The following is a 23,884-nucleotide window of genomic DNA, read 5'->3' as shown; positions in this document are numbered from 1 at the left end:
TCTGTAGGTGGTAAAGTCATGTGGAAGGAGATAGTCAGCTATTATTTCCATTTGACAAGTTAGTAAACTAAGATCAAGAGCTTAAATGATTTCTTACTAAAATTACCCAGCTAGCTGGATGGGCAATCCAAGCCTGCAGCCAGGACGCTTGGCTTCTAGACCTGTTTTCTATCCATTAGAGCAGTGGTTCTCAAGGTGTCTGTGAGGTGGGGGTTGTGGGGCAGTCAGTAGCAGTAGCAGCATGGCCCAGGAACTTATTAGATTCTGGCACATTCTTACATCTTGTTAGATCCTGGCACATTTAAGAATGCGCTTTCTTAGATCCCACCCTAGATCTACTGACCCAGAAACTCTGGGGATGGGGCCCTGTAATCTGTTTTACTCAGCCCTCCCTGGGATATGGATGTACCTCAAGTTTGAGAGTTATTGCCCTCAGGGGTGCTGTTTTCACTTTCTAGAAACTGTTCTTATACCTTTGCATTAAAGAAACTCATGTTAATCTCTCATTTTGTTTCCAGTGCATTTTACCTCTACAAAATTGTCATAAAATCTCTACTTACAAAGCCTGATAACTTAAAGGACCACTCAGAACCCTTAAAAGCTTTTCTTTTATTAAACTTCCAGAGTTGACTCTTTGCTGATTAGGTATAGAAACTTCAGCTTTTTTTTTTTCCTAGCTATCTATCTTGGAACTTGATCTATCTTGGAACTTCTTTGCCCCAGACAGATTTTATCTCCTTAGGAACTATGGAAAGAAAGCATATCTAAAAATACTTCTTTAAAGTTCCCTGATACCTTCAGTTTGTTAATATGATAATGTTTTACATAAATAGCTATGAAATATACTATTAAACTTAAAAGATCTGGGAAAGAGCTTTTGAACACCCCCACCCTTCAACACACACATGCACACCCACACTTACATACAATACCAGATACAAAGAAGGTGTTAACTCAATATTTATTAAATTTATTAAAGGCCTTCTCTTAGAATTTCAGAGGAAAGCAAATGCTGTGAAGACTGGCTGCCCAGAAGAACCTTTATTTGAAATCTTTAACAAGATCTTAAAAGAGTAATGACACCACTGCGTCTAATGAAAAATGAACATTTGATTCTAATATATTCAGCATATGAATTTCATCGTATATATTTGATCTGCAATATAAATGAGAGTTTCTACATCTTAGTTATTCATTCATTTCTTGTTTTATTCATTCAACCATTGTTGAGTGCGCACAATGTGCCGGCCATGCCTCTAGGCACTGGGACCAGCATGGTCAATGAGAACAATATGTGCCTGCCCTCATGGAGCTTACAGTCTATAGGAAAGACAGTCAGTCAAACAAGTGATTTACTGTGAAGTGTGATGAGTGTTGTCACAGGACACCCTAGATACATTAGGAGCACATAGCAAGGTAACAGGATTATGTCGGGCAGAAACATGACTAGGGTCACCTATGGGGCTGGAGGCCTTAGTCCTTGGAGGTCCTATCCAAAGCAAGGCTGATAAAAAAGCTGCCCCAAACTGCACTGACCATGGGAAGATAAGGCCTGCATGGAGGAGGTGCTGCTGTGGTCTGGTCAATGCCAGCAGGCAGGTCACTTCCTTGGCCTTTGGGAAAGGATGGCAATGATGGAGAAGGTCAAGAAGATCACGCCAGCTGTGCCTCCGATCACCATGCCCAGGACGCTGCCGTGCACCTGCATGGCCTGACAGCGCTCCCCTGTGTAGAAGAAAGCGGGTCCAGAGATGCACCTGAGGGAAAAGGACATGAAGGGAGTGTGGGAACTACCCAGACCTCAGGTGTCTCCTAGCAAAACTCATCTCCGCAGCAATAAAAATGGCAAATACTCACTGAGCAGGTCCACGTAGTGCCTGGTCCCATTTCAAGTGCTGTATATGAACCAACTAATTTAACCCTGCAACAACCCTTTGAGGTGGAGGCTATTACTTGGCCATTCTCATCATCTTCATCTTACAGGAAGGTTAAATAATTTGCTCAAGGTCACATTGTTAGTAAGCATTTCACACTTGAAATTTAATCCCAAGAGGTATACCTCCAGATCCAGGATTCTCAGCCATCAAGGATTCAGGAGGAAGGTCTGAGACACTAAAGGAATACATTGCCTGACACTGGCTAAGAATATAAGCTACAAAGAAAATTCCCCAGATACAGTCTGACTTAGAGCATCAGTGGTAGCTTGGAAACTTCTAAATAATATCAAATAAAATGTTACTGTAAGGTTAGTGTACTGTTACTATCTCATGAGGTTGCCCTGAGGGTCACATGAGATAATGAGGACACTGTACTTATCAAGGTATTTGACACAGAGTAAGCACACAACGGCCAGCCCTTAGTTTTGTTTCTTAATGTTGTCTGGTATAAAGATCAACTAATCTCATAATCAAGGCATATAACTGGTAATGTCTCATCCATACCTTTGTGACAATTCCAGCCTTTGTTTCAAACATTCCTACTACAAAGTCTGCTCAGCAGAATTCTACAGGGCAGAGTGAAACAATCAGAAGTCAGCATTTTCTGCCTGGACATGATAGCACACGCCTGTAACCCCAGCACTTTGGGAGGCCAGGTGGATCATCTGAGGTCAGGAGTTTGAGACCAGCCTAGCCAACATGGCGAAACCAGCCTGGCAAACATGGTCCCGTCTCTACTAAAAATACCAAAAAAATTAGCCAGACATGGTGGTGGGCATCTGAAATCCCAGCTACTCGGGAGGCTGAGGCAGGAGAATTGCTTGAACCCGGGAGGTGGAAATTGCAGTGAGCTGAAATCACACCATTGCACTCCGCCTGAGTGACAAGAGCAAAACTCTGTCTCACTGCAATTTACACAACCAGAAAAAAAAAAAGTCAGCATTTTCTTTTACTCATCCTGAATGATTTTACCTTTCAAAGCCTCATCTCTATCCTGAGAATTGAATTCTTAGAAATCAGTGAGTAATAGCAAGTTTGTTACATTTTTTTTCTGACCCAGTCCCCTCCAAACACAACTTAGTGATATCCCCTAGTGTTATCTTAGAAAAACTTATTCTCCCAACTCTCAGCTGCAGGTTTCTAGGAGAGGAATAGTTTGGCTGAGTAGAGGCTGACATACAAGTGGCAACCCTGGCCTCCCTTAGCCCGGGAAGGATGAAGCCTGTTGGGGGCACATAGTGGAATCTGGCATCTAAGGGCTTGTCAGGCAAAGACATGCAGACCCATGGCTTTGGAGCCCAGAAACAATGGGCCTTCCCCAATAAAAGGAACCAGAGGGCTTCTTGGAAGACTGATTATAGGGGTGGGGCGGGGAAAATAAAAGATGAGCCTAGAGCATGCTATGGTGCCAGAAAGTAACATTGTATTCATAAAATCCGATGTTGAAAGAGCACAGGAGCCAACCTGGAATAGCTCCCAAAGGCCAAAACTGGGACAATAGAAGCAACAAAATAAATCACGAAATTATTGCAACAGAGCCCACTGAATAAAATAAATGTTTATGATTCCTTCATGATATAAATTAATGATCGCATAAACAAATTAGCGGGGTGAAGGGGCCATTCTTCTTTACAGAAGAATTCTAATTAACGAATGTGAAGGACATAGGAAATCAACATTAGAAGATCCCAGTGGTGAGTATTGCGGCAGGATGTGTCAATAGATGCTGAAATTAGTGTGTGAGGATTTGAGGAAAAGCAGGATGTCTATACAGTCTTGGAATATCTCTCCCAAGATATGTATTAATTTATCAGGAGAACCCGCTCCCGATGTTTAACGTGGGTTCTTTTCTATTCCCTAAGTGTCTTGGCTGGGTTGAGAAATAAAGGGAAAGAGCACAAGAGAGAGAAATTTAAAGCTGGGTGTCCAGGGGAGACATCACATGTCGGCAGGATCCATGATGTTCCCCAAGCCGTAAAACCAGCAAGTTTTTAGTAGCAGTTTTCAAAAGGGGAGGGAGTGCACGAATAGGGTGTGGGTCACAGAGATCACATACTTCACAAGGTAATAAAATACCACAAAGCAAATGGAGGCAGGGCGAGATCACAGGATCACAGGATGAGGTGAAATTAACATTGCTAAGGAAATTTCAGGCAAGCATTGTCACTGATAACATCTTAGCAAGAAACAGGGTTTGAGAGCAGACAACCTGTCTGACCAAAATTTATTAGGTGGGTATTTTCCTTCTCCTAATAAGCCTGGGAGCGCTACAGGAGACCGGGCTTATTTCATCCCTTCGGCTTTGACCATAAAAGACAGGAGGCTTCTAAAGGGGCCGTTTCTAGGCCTACCCTCAGGGCGCATTCTCTTTCTCAGGGACGTTCCTTGCTGAGAAAAAGAATTCAGGGATATTTCTCCTATTTGCTTATAAAAGAGGAGAAATATAGCTCTATTCCATCCGGCTCACCTGGGGCCAGTTCAAAGTTACCTCTCTTGTTCCCTGAACATCGCTGTTATCCTGTTCTTTTTTAAAGATGCCCAGATTTCATATTGTTCAAACACACATGCTCTACCAACGATTTGTGCAGTCGACACAATCACAGGGTCCTGAGGCAACATTCATCCTCCTCAGCTTACGAAGAAGATGACATTGTCCTGGCAGCGTAAGAGATTAAGAGATTAAAGTAAAGACAGGCATAGGAAAACACAAGGGTATTGATTGGGGAAGGGATAAGTGTCCATGAAATCTTCACAATTTATGTTCAGAGATTACAGTAAAGACAGGCGTAAGAAATTATAAAAGTATTAATTTGGGGAACTAATAAATGTCCATAAAATCTTCACAATTTATGTTCTTCTGCCGCGGCTTCAGCCTCCGTTCGGGGTCCCTGACTTCCTGCAACATTAATTACAGAGGGAGAAACGGTAACTCTTCAGTGGAGAGGCCAACATGCCTTTGGCCGGATGATGAAGGTTGACATCACCAGTACTGACATGTACCCGCATCATGTACCTGCTCACGTGATGCAGTGAGAAGGCAAAGCACATCTTTACTAATCTTGCCACAAATGTGAAACCTCAATCTAATCATGAGAGAACAAGATGAACCAAAAAAAAAAAAAAATCCCTGACCAGAGATCTTCAAAAGTGTCAAGGTAATGAAAGACAAGAAAGAACTGAGGAATTGTCCCAGATTGGAGGGGATTAGGAGACAGGAGACATAAAAGCTAAATATAACATGAGATCCGTAATTGGATCCTGAAACAGAGAAAGAACATTAGTGGGAAAGTTGGGAAGAGCTGAATAAGGCCTGTAATTTATTCACTAGCATTGTACCAATGTTCACTTGTTGGCTATGCTAATTGTACTACTGTTTGTGTCATATGCTAACATTAGGGAAAACTGGGTGAATGGTATAGAGAAAGCCTCTGTAGTATTTTTGCATTGTATCTGTAAGTCTAAAATTATTTCAAAATAAAAGCTACAAAAAGAAAAAAACATGGAAACTAAAAAGAACTCAGAAAAAATGTAAATTTTTGAGGCAGGCAGAATAGTTCCTACATCTGCTACTGTTCAAATGGAACTGCTACTTCTGTCATCACACACCTCCTTTTGTGAAACAGCTTTTAGGGTTTCATGCAAGCAAACATTATAAAAATAACTATTAAATATAGCAAACTGTGCTGCCAGACAGACCTAGATGCAAGTCCCAGCTTCAGCATTTTCCATCTGGGTACGTTTTAGATAAATTACTTAACCTTTCTAAGCTTCAACTTCTTGATACACTAATTGGGGATAAGAAGAGCCCTTATGTCAGAGGTGGCAGTGAGAATGAATTTGGATCATGTGTGGAAGATGCTCAGGAGACTACACAATGTATAACAAGGGGTCAGAAATATCAGGTGTTCTTACTACTAATATTGAAAATATAACTGTAATAATAGCACTGTGTAAATGACAGACTATAGAACTAATAATCATTAGGAACTAATAATAACATCTGTATTTAAGCTTCGTCTTGAGACCCACTGTCATGGAGTAGAAAGTCCCTAGGCTAGAAGCCATCTTGGATGTTGTTAGAGTTAGAAATTCCAACAACATCCAAGATGCTGTTGACAATACCCCAGAGGAGGAAAAGAGGTGGAAGTCAAGAGACAAGGAGACCTGGGACACCTCTGTCCTGGCAGCGTAAGCCCATGAATCCAGGGCACACCTTTGTAGAGTCAAGGAAAACCGCATCCAGTTGATCATCTGAGGTAGTCTTCGCCCTACTCTGCAAACAGCACTCTTTACCAGGGGTAAGCATGCATGCAGCCCAGGTCTGCTGGCCTGCCTGTCTCCCCAGTCACAGAGCCTACCTGCAGCTCGCCATCCCCTTCACGTTCACACAGACGCCATCATTTTGGCAAGGGTTTGGGTCACATGGGTCTCTGAAGTACTGTGGCCAGTTATGGTCCTCCAGGGGACCTGTGTTCTCCACTGACCGCTTCTGTCGGCTGGGCTGCCCCTGGCTCAGGCTGACAGGTAGCACTTCCTCTAACATGGCCTTTCCCGAACCTTCTTCGGAGACCTGCAGCTCCTGGCCTTGGAGAATGAGGCTTTGGGGGCTCAGTCTTTTGCCTTTAGTGGGAACTTCAGTCTGGCTGAGGTGGGTGATATCTTCAGGAAATAGAGGGTCATGAGGAAGATCCAGGATTAGTAACTGACTACAATTAACTCCCACTTCTGGTGAAAGTTCCCCACCTGCTTCTATCTCCCATCACCCTTAGTGACATGAAAAAGTGGCTTTGAATCCAGCTGATTCCCATAGTATTAGCTATTTTTATTTTAAAGTAATCCAGTCACATTTTTATTTATCGAATTTGCAAAAGGAAGCATAAAGTTAGCAAGGATAGACTGATGGAAACTAAATTGAAATCAGCCAACTGTTACCTCTGATAAAATTATCAAAAAGATGACACTAAAATTTCAGTTTCTTTCAAGGACAGTTAAAATAAAGATGTGAGTCCTTGACCAATTGTATAAAATGTGGTTCTCCTACAACACATTTTTCTTAACCTCATCCCCACCCTCTATGTGTGCTTTAAAATCAGGATAAAATTAGTAGAGTGCCAAGAGCATAGGATTATTTACTCAGGAAGACCAACAAAAGTACCTTCAAAGTCCACAAACATGATGAGGTCATCATTTTTCAGGAAGCTTCTCCTTTTCAGCATTTGGTGGGAGATGAAACCACTCCAGCCAAAGTCGATGCTTCTAAAACAATCACAGTCTGTATGATAGGTTCCTACCCTGGACGGCCTGTCCCAGATGACAGTGTCATTTATCACTGCAAAGTTGTAGGTAACATAAAATCACATTACCTCTTTAGATTTCACTTTCCAGTTTGTCTTTGATAAGGATACAGGGCTTTGTAAATCAGAAAAAAAAAAAAAAAACCGTGTTGGAAAAAAATTAGGCTATTTACTCTTTCCAGGAGAACTGCAATTCAGAATTGAAAGATGGGAGAGGCAGAGAATCACAGCTCTGAGTGATCTGTTGTCTGCGACTGAGTGACTCTCTTAATGAAAAGAGAGGGACAGCTACGACTTCTTTCTTCTAAGGCTTAGGTCTTCTCTTTTGAAAAAAAAAAAAAAATAGTGCTGGGCACAGTGGCTCACACCTGTAATCCCAGCACTTTGGGAGGCCGAGGCGGGTGCATTGCCTGAGCTCAGGAGTTCAAGACCAGCCTGGGCAACACGGTGAAACCCCGTCTCTACTCGGGAGTTTGAGACTGGAGAATTGCTTGGACGTGGTAGGTGGAGGTTGCAGTGAGCCGAGATTGCGCCATTACACTCCAGTCTGCGTGACAGAGCAAGACTCCAACTCAAAAAAAAAAAACAAAAAAGTTTGTCCATTTCTTTACTGATGTAAGTTTATTTCATGAACATAGTAACATTGAGTACTATTTTAGGAGTAAGTACACTACCTCTGCACAGAGCCTAGCAAGTTCTGAGTATTTGATAAATGATTAGCAGTATCTGTTTCCTCAATCACAATGAACTCGATGAGGCAGGGACCACCTGATTCACTGGTATTCTAAGTACCTAGTACAGAGTTTGGCACATGGTAAGCCCTCAATAGATGTTTGATGAGTGAATTTAGGAAAGGGAAGGAGGATATCATGGCACTGAAAATCTTAACTTGAAATTCCAATACAACTATGTTATTGGTATTCCCAAGGAGACAATGTGAGGGCAACGTTACTCTTTCTTGCACAACAGAATCACATCTGTGGGCCTTTCTGGGTCGAGGAGTAGTTCTTATTTATGCTGACACCACCCACCTGGAGATGTATGCAACTTGGAGGTAGTGAACACCATGCTTGAGGACATCCTGTTCCTGACATCGGGCTCCTGGTCGAGGATGGTAATTATCACCTGTCTGTTTTCTACTGGCCACTCCAGGATAGCATCGTTCTCCCCACTGCACACGTGGAAAGCAAGTCTCAGGTAGCCAGAGTTTTCTCTGCCATGGGGGTATAAAGTTAACCCAAAACCATAGCCCTCTGAGTTGTAGAATCGAGGGCTCTGAAGCTTGTCCCCTTTGCTGGTGTTCTCCAAGACTTGGGAGAAATTCTGGACTGTCCAGACCCCCGTGGGGCAGGGGGTTTCTGTTAGAGTGATGTCATCCAGGTAAATTCCCCCAGTTGAGTTCTGAGGGTCGCCTTTTGTGCCCTGGAAAAGGTAGCGAAACTTCTGTTCCTCTTTGAGCACCACATGGGCAATTTTCCAATTATGGTCATCATCTCCTGAGGACAGAGAACAAGGCTGGTGAGAATCGTGGCCAACACTTAATGAGTATTTATTGTGAGTTTGGCACAGTGCCATGTGCTTTCCGTAAATGATCTCATCAAATCCTCACGACAGCCCTGTAACATAGGTACTATTATAAACTGGTTAAGTAACTTTTCCAAAGTTACATATCTAATAAGGAAAAATGGTTTCTTAAAATACTATGATTTATTTTAAAATTCACATTCAAGTCTTAACCATGAATTTGTTTTCCACTATCAGTATAAGAATCCAGGTTCTGGATTTCCTCCTGAGTGGGCTGGTTTCAAGTGTAACCCCTAATGTTAGCAATGAAAGCCCAAGTGTTAGGCTGAATCATATAAAATAGCCATTTTGTAAGCCAAAAGTCAAAAAATAGTAACTCCATATGGTCTGACCTGTCACTTGTTGCCAGAGAGCTATAAGGAATGCTGAAGAGCAGATAGTAACTTGTAGGACTAACTGAGTCTTCCCTACCTGAAACTGACTCCCTCTCCAACATCTAGACTTTTTTCTCTTCCTTATATTATCTGAAAGTCCACCATGTAGGGGAGCGAGGTAATCCAAAGAGAGTACTCTTGTCTAGAAATTCACATTCTAATAAAGATTAGGTCTACTTGCTTTTTCTCTGAGCAAGAACTAGAGGTGGGACTTTTGAATTAAGAGCTGAGGAAAGATGGTGAGAAGCCTGTTCTAGAACATGGGATCCTCCGTTGAACAGCATACAAAGCCAGACAGGAGCTTGGGGATACTGGAGAGAGGAAACTGCAAAAGCAGAGCAACTCAATTCCCCAAAGAGATGCACCTACATTGGTATTTTTGCACAGGATATTCCCTAGAGTTGGGCTTGAAGAGGAGAGGAAAAATGCTTCCAAGTGGAAGTCATGTTGGCCAAACTGAGTTCCTACAGATGAGTGTCTTTTTTCCTTCTTCTGTGTCTTTTAACGAGAAATCTACTTACAGAACTATATTTTCCCTGAAATGGAAAAGACCTTTAATCTCCCTTTGTTTTCAGGCCATTCTCTTTAAGGACAACTTCAAGGGACAGGTCTAACAATATTCTGTTTCCTAGGGTGGAGCTGATTATGGTCTGTGTGGTTAGGTTACATGGGAACATAGGAGAGAGCTAAAGAAAGCACACGACCACCTCTGTAACATACAAATCTAGGTAGCTGCAGTCTCCTGGGCAGAGCACTGCAGCCTACTGGAACACACATGGACTTGAAGGGCAATAGGTGCCAGAAAGTCTAGGAATAGGAACAGAGATATAGGATTGGAACTATTTATCCAGCAGGTTATAGATCACGGGAATTCTGTCAAGAGAATAGGATTCCATTCTTGCTGATGAGTACCTGCTTTGTTTTTTCTTAACATAGGATGTCAAAATGAGGTTGAGATGGGGGAATTTGGTACTGGGAAGGAGACCCAGGAGACTATACCATATAGGCAAAGATTCATCTGTGAAATTTTTAAGAAGGTTTCGTTTATATGCTTCCACAGGGCTGCCCTAAATCAGTCAGGCAACAACGCTACTAAGATCGTTTGAGACAAACTTAATCCTTGTTAGTTCAGAATTGTCATCTATAAGGAAGTCCTGGCCTCAGTGAAAATGTGTGTGTGTGTGCGTGTGTGTGTACATACACATAGTTGTATGCAAACATTTTTCATGTAAGTTTGTATATAAGCATTACGTATGCAACATATATTATATACAGATATGCATATGGACATATTTTGTGTGTAACTGTTTTGGTCAAAATATACATTTTGCAAAACTTAAAAGCTATTCAAATTGGTTGCAACTGTCTTAAGTTGAATATCACATAAACAACACTAAGTGATATTCAATTAACCTTTTTGAAAAATGTCATTGACAAACCAGTATCGGAACAGACTACTTTAAAAACCCATTCATACAGTGTTCCCAGGGAACTTACACAGACATACTCTGAATTCAATGAAACACAAAGCACAGCAGTGTAAGAAAATAATTAAGCATGCGATGTTTGCTTGGTTGGTTTTATGCTTAGAAGTAACACTTTTAGCTTTAGATGAAAGTGAGTGATAACAGCTCCCATCAATACTATTGAAACTCCAACTCATTTTCTCATTAAATATTTACAATCCTTGGTAACATAACACATCCTCAACTCCTAAAGGGTATCTAGCTGTCATCCTTACATCATGTAAACTATGATAAATTTCAACCAGAAAAGTGAGCCCCTCAAAACTGTGATTTGTAGAGTTCCCAGGCAGCCCACACAGTGGCTTGGATATAGGCGATTTGGGCACCTATTCTTACAAGTGACCTCTAAGGAAGGTTTCTCCTTCAAGAGCAGCAGATATATAAAAACTAACTCCTTTCTCTGGACTCATTTCAATGGAGAAATTAAATGCTAAGGTAGGCAGTTGGATGCTAGGATAATCTGGCCATAAATCAAGATCCAGGGTTATAAACAAAGTATTTGCTTTCTTTTCTTGTGGTGGTGGTTCATTCATAACTAGGAAAAGGGAGACAAGCTTTCTTACTTTTCAACAAAAAGTTTCTCCATCTGTAATCATTTACATGTTGACCTTCTTATGTAAATATTCAAAGCGACACTTAGGAACATGTAAGTGATTATAGGAAGTTAACGTATACAAATGACTTATTTGCCACCAACTTCACAAGCAGGCTTCAAGTTACATCAGCATATTAAATAATGGTATCATTTGTTTTTCTGAAACAGATGCAAAACACTATGGTCAACTTTTTTTCTTTTTCTTTTTTTTTTTTTTTAGATGGAGTCTTGTTCTGTTGCCAGGCTAGAGTGCAGTGCAGTGGTGCAATCTTGGCTCACTGCAACCTCCGCCTCCCGGGTTCCAGCAATTCTCCTGCCTCAACCTCCCAAGTAGTTGGGACTACACGCGTGTGCATCACCATGCCTAGCTAATTTTTGCATTTTTAGTAGAGACGGGGTTTCATCATATTGGCCAGGATGATCTCAATCTCCTGACCTTGTGATCCGCCCACCTCGGCCTCCCGAAGTGCTGGGATTCCAGGCATGAGCTGGTCAACTATTTAACTACTCTCTCTCCAGCAACATCAATTCCCACAGGTCTTTTAGCTTCTTATCTCCATTCCTGAACCATCCATTTTCTCAGTCTTGGCCTTTGCTTTCTCTAAATTTCTAGTGAAAACTGGATTTGTATATTCTGACTGGCTTCTTACAAAAATATATTTCATCCCTACGTAAGCCCAAGATACTGCTTCTAATTTCTCAGTGGTTAAAACATTCATAGAGTAATTAAAACATGCCGTACATTATGTTAAGCTCTGAGAAGAGGAGGAAGTGGGTGGAGGAATAGGAAGAGGCAAGAGAGAAGAAGGAGGAGTAGGAAGAAAGAGGGAAGGAGGAGAAGAAGCAGGATCCCAGATTTTAACCCAATCCATTCCTTGTGTGGATGCCTCTAAGTACCTTGAAAGGTCTGCACCTTTACCAGCTTGCGAACATTGCCTGTGCTGTCATCCCTCCTGACCCAGACAATGAGTCTGTCTGAAGGACTTCCGGTCATTTTATAGAAAAATTGCAGGCACTGCTGCTTCCTCTTTGGGTAAAGAATCCGAGACTCCAGTAGGGCTGCCTCTTCTGCGGACCCTGAGCTGGTGCTGAGCTGCATGAAGTAGCCGGCACCTATGGAAAGAGCACCCAGACATCACACGTCTGGCTTCCCACACCCCAAGGTTCTGTCCACCCAAACAAAGTGAAATCGTGAACCATGGCCATTGTCCAGGCAACAAAAGCTAGAACTCTTCAGAGGAAAATAAAAAGAAGGACATTTTTCAACAAACATTCTCTGTCTCAATGGACTTAGTCACTGGCTAAAGCTTGCTCTCCACTGTTGCGTTTGATTGCCTTTGTTCCAAGATTGTGAAATGTATACCTCTGACTTAAAGAAACACAGGATTCAAGCAATGTTTGATGGAATTTGGTGTCTGTGAGATGAATTCTATTATTCTCATTGACTTCGTCATTTAAATTAGAGATTCATTCCAAGGAAAAGAGTTGGGTTGGTCTCGTCATTGTATAAGACACTGTGGAATTCAAAAGGTTAGGATTTGGTTTTAAACATTGACAATGATAAGGGTTCAATTTCCCCTGTTGCTAGCCTAATAACTAGGTGGCAAAAATAATCAGTGGCAAAAAATAATCTTTACTATATTATAAGAAGGGCTATTCAGGACACATTAGAGATTAAATGGAAATTTCTCCTGAATGTAAAGGAAGGCATTGGAAGGACACTGAAGAGGGTGAAAAGTGTCTACATTAGTGCCAGAGATGGGGTTTACCTGACTCAGATACCTCAAAACTCATTCCTCTAAAAACAATCAGGTAGCTAAATAAATGTACCATTTGGTAAACCACACACTTGTCAAAGTCAAGCACAATGAAAAATTCTTGCATATGAAGAAGTTCTTTATCCTGTGTTCCAACACTCAACTCCATATCAAAACGCTTCAATCAAAACATTTCCCAAGATAAAAATAAAGTAAGTGTACAGTATAGTGCTGGGTACTCCAGTGTTGCTCCGTGATGCTCCCTGCCTCACACTGAGGCACTTGCCTTTCATATCAGCAGCAAGCAATGATGGTTTAAATAAGCCTCCTACCATGCTTAAAATATCACAATGACTTTAATATTAATGCAGGGCAAATTATATTCCCTTGTAGCTTCTTCTCAGTATTTGAACTTGCCTGAGACCTCTGAATTATAATTATATATTGAATGCCTGGGTTACAAAAAAAAAAAAAGAAAAAAGGAGTGCACAAGGCTAAAAAGGTTTCTAAGTAATTCTTACTGAGGAATTCTTTTATGAAGCATTCATTGAGAGTCAAATAATTCAAGTCCAGAACTCAGGAGGCCTAAATTATCCCCAGCTCCGCCAATACCTAGGTGTTTAATTATTTCTGTGGGTTTTGAATGGGAGGGATCCTCCCAAGGGATCCTTCGAGCTCTTCATGTCTATGCATCCACCTGTAACTACGCAAGAGTTCTCTAGCAGAGGGACATGTTTCATTACATACCTCCTCTGAAAGAAGCATAATAGCTGCTCAAGTTAACCTGATACAGCTTTTCCAGATCTTTCTTCTGGGCTGTGGTCCTTTTCTCTTACTAGAACATTCTTTCAGCAGATTCCTCTCACAGTAAAGATTACCTTTGTGTTTAGCTGGCAATTGTACATTAGCCTAGCAGCAAGGCCACAGAATAGGTTGGATTAGAGGCTAAAACGGAAATTTAGAGAGCACTTCAGGCTTGGATCAACCTTTGGACACTTGGAATGATATGTTTGATAATCTGATCTGTGACAGAAACTTTTACCCTCTTCCAAAGGTGGAGGAAGTGTCAGTGGCTTATCACCTCTGACATTCCCTGTGGTGGCCTGGAATCTGGGTGACAGGCTGTGTCCCTTCTGGGAAGGGAATCTCACCAACTCTCAGACAGTTGTAGACTAAGTGACTTCGCAATAGTCTAGTCTTTAAAAGGCTATAATAATCCATAACCTCATCTGCTTCCAAATATGGTTAAGATGAATTCAATGGCAGGCACAGAACACTAGAAGGCTAAAACAGAAAAACAAAATAAATGGAACCTCTGGAGAGAAAGGGAAGATGGAAAAATGGGAAGTGAAGCTGCTGGTCTGCAGGTAGGGGCTTTGTATGCATTATCTTCTTCCACTGTCACTGTGAAGTAGACATCAATATTTTGATGTTTACAGAGGCTTGCAAAAGCCAAGACTTTTAGAAAAGGCACACACATGACAACAACTTCCTGTGGTCACAATTAGTAAGTGGTGAAGCCATATTTCAATTAGTAAGTGGTGAAGTCACTTAGTCCATAACTGTCTGTCTTTTTCACTACACAAACCATATATAGGAAGTATCTGAAGCTGTGCTATCCAATACAGTGGCTACCAAACCTATGTGGCTGTTGAGTGCTTGAATTGTGGCCAGTGCAAACTGAGATGCACTGCAGGAGTAAAATATGTGTCAAATTTAAAATACTTAGCCTGAAAAAAGTGAAGCATCTCGTAACAACTTTTATATTGATTACATGTTGAAATGCTACTATTTGGATATACTGAGTTACAAAATACGTTATTAAAATTAATTTCACCTGTTTTCTTTTACTTTTTCACATAAGTATTAAAAGTCCAATGTGTTATCCATTGTGCCACAGAGCCAGATTCACGTGGACATTAGAAAATTCTACATTACATATGTGACTCACATTATATTTCTTTAGGAGGGTGTGGCTCTACAGACATTGCCTTTGTTTACGAGGTTTTATCTTATCATTCATATACCAATATCAGTTTTGCTTAAATGCATCTTTCTTTTGTGTGCCCAGAGACTGGATGCTTTTTATTGAGTTAATAATTAAGATATGAGAAATTTTTTTGTCCTTGTTCAGATTTTCAAGTTTGATAACTAACATTCTGACTGAGGCAAAACATGGTGATTAGCATAACCTAATCGAACCTGTTGAACCATATCAATGTGTTTGCTTTCCACTTTCACTGACCTGTGCATTGTCCCAGCAAGGTGTGATCCACTTCTCCAGCCTGAGCACTGTCCTGATGGACCCAGTCAGTGTCGTCTGTGGTGCCCTGAATCATCCCACAGATGTTTGCCTTCTCAAAGGTACAGTGGTCCAAAAGAGTGTGAGTTGTGGCTGCAAATGATATTTTTATCATCTGGTTAAAAATGAAAGATAGTCATTCCAAATAGCTAATGTCTTAAGCCACTAAAACCTCATTGTTCAGATACAACAGGATCACAAGCTTGTTTTCTTGACTGTTTCTCAAACGCAAATCTTACTGTCATTAGATCTTAGTACTTGCTAATATAGACACAGCCCTACCTACCTCACAGAGTCAAGATTAAAAAAAAATCTATAATCATTCTCTGCTATGTAAATACCAACCATAAACTCCTTTAGATCAAGAACAAGGTACCTATAATACTTGGCTTTGTACTTAGTAGGTCTTCTGTACATACTTACTGAACAGAATCAAACATTTTATCTCTGAAGGCTAGTGGGATCATCTTTAGAAAATACCCTGCCCCAGAGGATTAGGTTACTCTAGGAATAACTAATGTACATAAAAAATTTTTCAGGATACAAAATGCTTTCAAGTCTATCACGTATCTTGAGCTTTACATAATAATGCATCCTCCAAAAGAAGCAAAAGAAGCTAGACAATAACAGCTCCTTACATTTGTCCAGTACCTTGACTTTACAAAACACAACTACATAACTGGTTTTTATAACCATCGTGTAAGGTTGGTGTTATAGTTTTATTTGTTTGTTTTTAACTACTCAACTCTGCCATTGTAGCACAAAAACAGCCATAGACAATACTTAAACAAATGGGTATAGAAGTAGACCAACAAAAGTTGTGCAGTTTGTTCTTATTCTTTTAGCTAGAACATTAAAGAAGAGTAAAGGAAAATGTAAAGGAAATCTCTAAGGCTGAGGGAATCTCTGCTGAGACTAGTTTACCAAGTTCTCAGAAACGGAGGTACTCACTGCAATTGTACATTCGGTTCAGCCTCTCTAAATCAATGGCACTGAAATCCAGGCGCTGTCCGATAATGGAGTTAAACTCAGGGATCTTGGCTGTGATGGTGGGAACACTTGCATTCTTGTTAAATGAGAAAGGCTGGTAGTGCATCAAAGACTCATAGTCATAGGGTGTATTGAGGTCTGTGATGAGGCTATCATCATAGGTGTCAAAGTTGTGCTGGTAACCTGTTAGGGAAAGAATCCACAGGTCCTGCTCTGTCATGGTATTTTCCCCGTGCTGCTCTTTGACTACAGACCCAGAGACCCTCCAAAAAAGGGAAATAGTTATTAAATATATATATTTAAATAGATTATTATATTTAAATAAATATATTGTAAATAATATATAATATACAATATTATATATTATATATAATGCATATTAATAAATATTAATATTAATAAATATTATATTGATTATATCTACTCTATAAATAATATATAGATATATAATAATATATAAATAATCTAATAAAATAGATTCATTATATTCAAGTATATATTTAAATAAATCTAAATATAAATTAAATATAAATTATATTTTATAAGCAATATAATGTAAAATTACTATTTATCATTGATTATTAGTTAATATATTAATATATAATAATGTGTACAATATTGCAATAACTAAAATACATATTATAGAATACAGATAAATATTAGAAATTACTAAGTATGTGTACATGTTTACACCAAAGATACATTATAAATATATACAATTGTGTGTGTATCTGTGTGTGTGTGTATGTGTGTGTAAGACTTTCAGAAAGAGAAGGTAAAATAGCAAAGCTGAGGAAGTCATTCCAAAGGACAGGAAAAATAATTTTTGAATTCAGGAAAATGTTCACAATTGATTATATTCAAGACACATCGTTCTAACAGCCAAGTATCTCATCCACTGAGTCTGCCCAGAGCTGTACCTGGCCTACTCTTCATGGGTTAGGAGAAGGAAATCTGAGGGGCAGAGGGAAAGGTAAGCAGCTGAAAGCAAGACGGGGATCCTGTCAGTCAAGGCTCACATCCTTCTGTTCCAGCAATAGCCTCATGGAGAATAAAAATAAAATAGGAAGAAGAAAACTTATTTTCCTGTCAAAAGAGGAAAGGTAGATATTTTTCTGAGATTAATGAAAGTGAGATAAGATGTGCTGCCATGTAAAAAACTGAACAAAATAACTGATCAGAGGGTCTTTGAATTGACTAATAACCATCAGGAATTTACTGTTTGAGCTGCATTAATTGAAAGGTTTGCAGATTTTTGATTTTCTTCTTGTGGAGTGATACGAAAACTGACTGCAAATGCGGCTAACTCTTCCAGTCATAACTTCCCATCCTCATATTCTTCTCTAGCTCTTTGTCCAGTCACTTTTTGTTTGTTTGTTTGCTTGTTTAGTTTTGAGACGGAGTTTTTGCTCTGTTTCCCAGGCTGGTGTGCAATGGCAAGATCTCAGCTCACTGCAACTTCTGCCTCCTGGGTTCAAACAATTCTCCTGCCTCAGCCTCCTGAGCAGCTGGGATTACAGGCGCGCCGCACCATGCCTGGCTAATTTTTGAATTTTTAGTAGAGATGAGGTTTCACCATGTTGGCCAAGCTGGTCTAAAACTCCTGACCTCAGGTGATCCGCCTGCATCGGTCTCTCAAAGTGCTGGGATTATAGGCATGAACCACAGTGCCTGGCCTCATCCAGTTACTTTGAACAATTAGAGAGAAGAAAACATAACTGCCTCTTACAGAGTTACATGCAGGACTGCAGAAGTGTGGTGTGGCCAGGCGGTGCGCCAGCAGATGCCTGTGGGAGTCTCTGAATGCTTTCGGAAAAGCTAAGGAGCAAGACCACGTTTGAGCAATATCTTGCTTTAACTGTAAAATCTGAATACTGATGTTTCATTCTCCCAACTCATGGGGATTGTATTGGGAATTACTTGAGAGAGATCAAAGCATTTTTGAAGGTGGGACAGGTCTAAAAGAAACAATGGCTCTAACAGGGAAGTGGAAAGTTAATCCCTCCACAGTACTTGGTCCTAGGATGTCATTTGAGGTAATGGAGTTGTAAAGAGCATCAAGAGTCTAGAATCTTTTGTAACTCTCAGTGGCTCCTGAAGCAAAGCACTTTCAACTCACTGGATGTGCTTTACTTAATTTTCCATGAATCATCTGATTAGAGGTAGGGCACAGTGGCTCACAGCTGTAATCACAGCACTTTGGGAAGCTGAGGCTGGTGGATCACTTGAGGCCAGGAGTTCGAAACCAGCCTGGCCTACATGGTGAAACCCCGTCTCTACTAAAAAATACAAAAATTAGCTGGGCATGGTGGTGGATGCTGGTAATCCCAGCTATTCAGGAGGGTGAGGCATGAGAATTGCTTGAACCCGGGAGGTGGAGGTCGCAGTGAACCGAGATTGCACCACTGCACTCCAGCCTGGATGACAGAGCAAGGCTCTGTCTCAAAACAAAAACAAAAATCCCATCAGGTTAGATTATTTTAATCTGTATTACTCATGGATTCTTATGAGAATACTTAACAAACAAATATTTTGAATAATTTTAAAAAATGTATTCAACATGTTTTTGTTGGGCCTAGTATCCACTGAGAGCTGTGCTAGGCTGCTAGTGGCCCCCAACAGTGAATAGGATAGGGACTCACAGCTGAGAGCTGAAAAGGGGCTATAATCCAGGGCATGTGATCCTGTAAACCAGGGGTCAGTCAGCAAACCTGTTCTAGAGTAGATAGAAAATATGTTCTCTGTTGTAACTACTCAAGTCTGCCACTGTAGCACAAAAACAGCCATAGACAATACTTAAACAAATGGTTATGATTGTGTTTCCATAAAGCTTTATTTACAAAAGCAAGTAGATATGGCCCATGGACTATAGTTTGTCAACCCCTGCTAGACCTCAAAAGTTGAGTTTTTTCCCTAGCATAAGGAAACAAATTTCAAAAACACAGTTCCGATTCAAGAAATGGAGATGGACGTTGGGAGAGAATTACATTGCCAGTACCGTGTCTCCTTAAGTTAAACAGAAAGCTTGTCATTAACCAAAGTTAAATCAATAAAATTCATAAATTACCCTGATAAATAATACTGCCTGTGTTGATAATCTTATTAGATTTGATGTCTCTTTTGAGAACAGTTCTCCCGTGGTTGCAGTCAATTTAGATATATGGAATTGTACCTGATGAAAACACAGATAGGAGACGAGCAAATATGTGTTGAGCAACCCGTGCTCAAACCAGAGCTGAGCAAGTCTGCACTTGACCCTGGCAAATGTCCCTCACTCCGATAAAGGGAACCTCATTTGGCCTAAAACCATTTTAAAAGCACTAAGTATTGTCTTCTATAAGACTTGGAAATAGGAATGTTTTCTGCTTTCTTACAAAATTTTTATCAAAGCCAAGTATATGCACGGGAAGATAAGAAATTAGGGCTTACAGGCAAATATAGACAAAGTCTAATAGTCCCCTGAGTAGTGCAATCAGAGATTCAGTCCTTTGACCTACTACTCCATTTCCTTCTTCCTTCTACACACACACAGTTATAACACAATTACTACTGAGAGATAGGTACACGAAGCCTGAGCTATTATTTCATCTCTGGGTGAATATGCTCCAAAACTTTTCTAGATTGGACTGGGAGGCAAAGAAGAGTGCTATCTGGCCTCTGGTCCAGTGGATGGTGGTAAGATGGTTGGAGTAAGTGGGTAGGCTCAAACCTGGTGACCTATTAGACTTATAAGTTACATTTTTCTTCCTTACTACACCAACCCACATTCATAGAGTTACCAGAATATAAAAGACTGGGAAGGCACAGGATGAGAAACCTCACAGGTGATTTTGATTAGCCAGCGTTATCTAACCTGATCTCATGTGAAAATCATTGACCACCTTACTCTGAAATGAACTATTACAGTCCTGGCAGAGAACTTTTGAAGATTCATAATTAATTTTAAAGGTTGGTCAGTTCTTCCAAGCCCCTAAAAGTAAACTTATTATAGATGCACTGCAATATATGAATCCGCATATAAAATTGGGATCTAAATAAAACAGATACCTACACAAGGCTATGATTTATTTTATAAAAGCCATGCCTGGAAACAGTTAAGGCATTTTAAATACATTAAAGTTGCATTAATCTCTTACTGCCGAAAACAATGTTTTTGCATTCTTTACACTAGTTCCTACTTAAAAACTAGTTATCTTCAGAAACATAGCATTGACTTCTTTTTTTTTTTTTTTCTAGTACATCAGGAAACTGCTCAATAAATGTTCTAGCATACTCAAAAGCACTCTACTTCATTGTCTCAAACAATTAAGGAAAGTAAAGGCCAGATACAGTGGCTCATGCCTGTAATCCCAGCACTTTGGGAGGCCAAGGCAGGAGGATCACTTGAGGTCAGGAGTTCGAGACCAGCCTGACCAACATGATGAAACCCCATCTCTACTTAAAAAATACAGAATTCACCAGGTGTGGTGACACACACCTATAATCCCAGCTGAGGCAGGAGAATCGCTTCAACTCAGGAGGCAGAGGTTGCAGTGAGCCGAGATCGCACCATTGCACTCCAGCCTGGGCAACAAGAGCAAAACTCTGTCTCAAAACAAAACAACCTAAAGAACAATGAAATTTTTAGAATAATATGACTGAATAATATGTAAGACCAAACTGTTATCTTTTGCATAGTATGAGATGGAGGCAGAAGAAGCAAGGTGCTTAGAAACAAGGAAGAAAAAAACATTAACCTTTGATTAATCAGAACCCAGATAACTAGCCAGAATTAACATAATTGGGGTGTTATTTCAGATAAAAGCATGTATTTTTTGTTTTTGTTTTTAAACATTTTTTATTGATTTGGTAAAGCAACTGAAAAAAATACTTCTCAAGTATGTCCTATAGTCATGGAATAATCAACTAAATCTCAAACAGCCTTCTAGAGGCACGGGAGATTTCACATCCAGAGAAATGACTGTAATATCTGGATTCACTTTCCTCATTAAGACAGGAAAGTAGACAGTTTTAGATAGAGTTTTAATGAAAACTCTGATACAAAGCAAAGCTTCTGATTAACTTTCAGTTGACCCCCACGGTGAATTAACACCGATCCCTGAGACCCTTATCTGCGATGAATTACGGTCAGATCAGCACAGCCCACATAAAGGGCCAACAAATCATAACCTCTTCGTAGTCTTTGTTCCCACTAGAGAGGCTGAAGCTCCTGTCCACACAGATTTGGCCTGGTCATTCCAGGATTGGTCTCAGCCAGTGATAAATGTGATAGCAATCTCCACCCAATCACACCTGAAAGAATTTCGTCCCACCAGATGTTCACATAATCATCCCGGTCCGTTCTTGACTGCTCATGGTAAAATCCCAAAGCATGCAGGATCTCGTGTTCTATGATGGCCTTATAGTCACAGCCTTGGCCAATGGAAAGGTTCTGTCCCACATGTTGGTCACCAACCTCGGACCAGCACCTTTAAAGAGGAGAAGAGGAAACATTTCTTCTAGAGAATTTTTAAGTGGCTGTCATTCACAGTACCGCAAAACACAAATTAGGAGGGAATTAGGCTTGATTTTAAAAAGAAATTACCAACAGCATTCTCATATGCTAATGGTCCAAAGATAGGGGACACTTAAAGAAGGAACATTCCCCAGAGGGAATACTATGCAGGCTTTAAAAGTGAAGATATAATACATTATAAAAGTGGCATATACTCAGAAGCAAATCAATCCTATCATAACAATTCATCAAGGTAGAAAGCAATAAAAATTGGCATTCCTCCTCACCTCCACAAACCCACAGGGCACTCCAAAGAATAACACTATTGCCTTTATCTGAAAAATTGTTGTCCAACGGAAAGCTGTTGTTGATTTAATTTTTTTTCTTTTCTTTCTTTTTTCTTTTTCTTTAATTTTTTTTTTTTGAGAAGGTGGTCTCACTTTATCACTCAGGTTGCTGTGCCACAATCACAGCTCACAGCAGCCTCAGCCTCCTCTACTCGGATGATCCTCCCACCTCAGCCTCCCGAGAGGCTGGGACTTGGAACTACAGGCATGTGCCACCACACCCAACTAATGTTTTTATTGTTTTGTAGAGACAGGGTTTCACCATGTTGCCCAGGCTCGTCTCAAACTCCTGGGCTCAAATGATTTGCCCTCCTTGACCTCCCAAAATGCTAGGATTACAGGTGTGAGCCATTGCACCCAGCCCTTTTATACTTTAATAAATTTTCAAATTTCCTATAATGAACAAGCATATATTTTATGACCATAAAAAGAACCTCATTAAAAAGCAAATTAATAAAATCCGTGTCTTTGCAAATAGCAGATCTATGGTGTTATGACATCACAGAGAAGGCTGCCTAACTTATTTCTGAAGGGTATCAGGCAAGGAGGACCCATAACTTCCTTCTGAAATAAATGGGCTCGAGAACCTCTGATAGATTCCCTAAATTCCTTGTGATAGAATGTCTTCCTCTTTCCATACCCCCTCCCAATTATTTTTTCTCTTCTCATAAACCCAATTTTTCACCTCTATTAGCAAACCCACAGCTTTCCACAAATTGTCTCCTATTGGCTTTAAATTGTCCAATGAAGATCTATATTTTAACCAATGCTGAGCAGAAAAGAAAGATTTCCTGATAGTCATAAATGCAACCAATGGATTGCAAGTTTCATGATGACAGTCACAGTGTCTTACCTGCCATTGTTCTCCCCAAGATTACTGACATAGTATACCTTTAAAGGCCAACATTTGACTTTAACTCAAAGATGAGTCTTCATTATTTATTTTCTAATAACTTTATTAAGGCATAATTTACATACTATAAAATTCTTTAAGTATACAATTCAATGACTTTTAGTAAATTTACAGTGTTATGCAAATGTAACCATGATCAACTTGCCTCTCTGATAGTGGCATTTTATTACCAAATCAGAGTTTACTCTGCAAAATATTCACAACTCAGAGAAAGCATTTATTATTTATCTTTCTTTTTAAATTCCTCCCCCATCAGAAAGACATAAGTTGCAAAAATACCATACATTCCACCTCACTGAGAACTTTTGACCTTGTCTTTCTGAAAGAGCCCCAGTTAGCTCCAACTTCAGGGAACCAGTGCCCGGAAGGGTTTATTAGCACTTTGGGCCAGTCGCTTCCCAAAATATCTTCCTCTCTTTTTTCCTCTCTTAAATTATTTGTAACAGAGACACCTCCTGGCCATAGGTGATAGGGTTTCCCAGATTCAGCATTTTTACAAAGAATGTCTCTCAAAGCTGACCTACCCCTTAATCAAGTACTTGGGACTCAGTTGAAAACAAAAAAAAGAAGCTGGGAGAACTTCACTGGGAAAGGGAGAATTTTGGAAAGTAATTATGTGGATTTTGTTTTATTTTTAAGGAGTTTTCTTTATGAAAAAAAATGATGCAAAAGTGGTAGCTGAAGAATAGAAATAAAATTGTTAAGAAAGTTAATTGTTTCTCTGATGTTTTCAATGAAAAATTAAAGGTTTTAGTACTTTCTTGAAGGTCA

The 23,884-nt window shown here is 40.0% G+C and overlaps 1 protein-coding gene across 1 annotated transcript in view; it reads right to left on the bottom strand.

Annotated features, from left to right (window-relative positions):
• Positions 1-943: 943 nt before the first annotated feature.
• The window catches only part of MEP1A (meprin A subunit alpha), a 43,850-nt gene continuing 20,909 nt past the window's right edge, over positions 944-23,884 (bottom strand). Inside the window, exons 7-14 of the mRNA XM_025382560.1 lie at positions 21,652-21,827; positions 16,321-16,542; positions 15,313-15,462; positions 12,208-12,423; positions 8,263-8,727; positions 7,093-7,266; positions 6,296-6,596; positions 944-1,757 (exon numbers count right to left, since the gene is read on the bottom strand). Coding sequence (XP_025238345.1) covers positions 1,601-1,757; positions 6,296-6,596; positions 7,093-7,266; positions 8,263-8,727; positions 12,208-12,423; positions 15,313-15,462; positions 16,321-16,542; positions 21,652-21,827 — 1,861 coding nt within the window. The 3' untranslated portion in view covers positions 944-1,600. The remainder of the gene's footprint in view (positions 1,758-6,295; positions 6,597-7,092; positions 7,267-8,262; positions 8,728-12,207; positions 12,424-15,312; positions 15,463-16,320; positions 16,543-21,651; positions 21,828-23,884) is intronic.

The sequence above is a fragment of the Theropithecus gelada genome, chromosome 4, assembly GCF_003255815.1.
Source record: "Theropithecus gelada isolate Dixy chromosome 4, Tgel_1.0, whole genome shotgun sequence".
Classification (NCBI taxonomy): Eukaryota; Metazoa; Chordata; class Mammalia; order Primates; family Cercopithecidae; genus Theropithecus; species Theropithecus gelada.
This window is presented reverse-complemented; position numbering and strand designations above follow the sequence as displayed.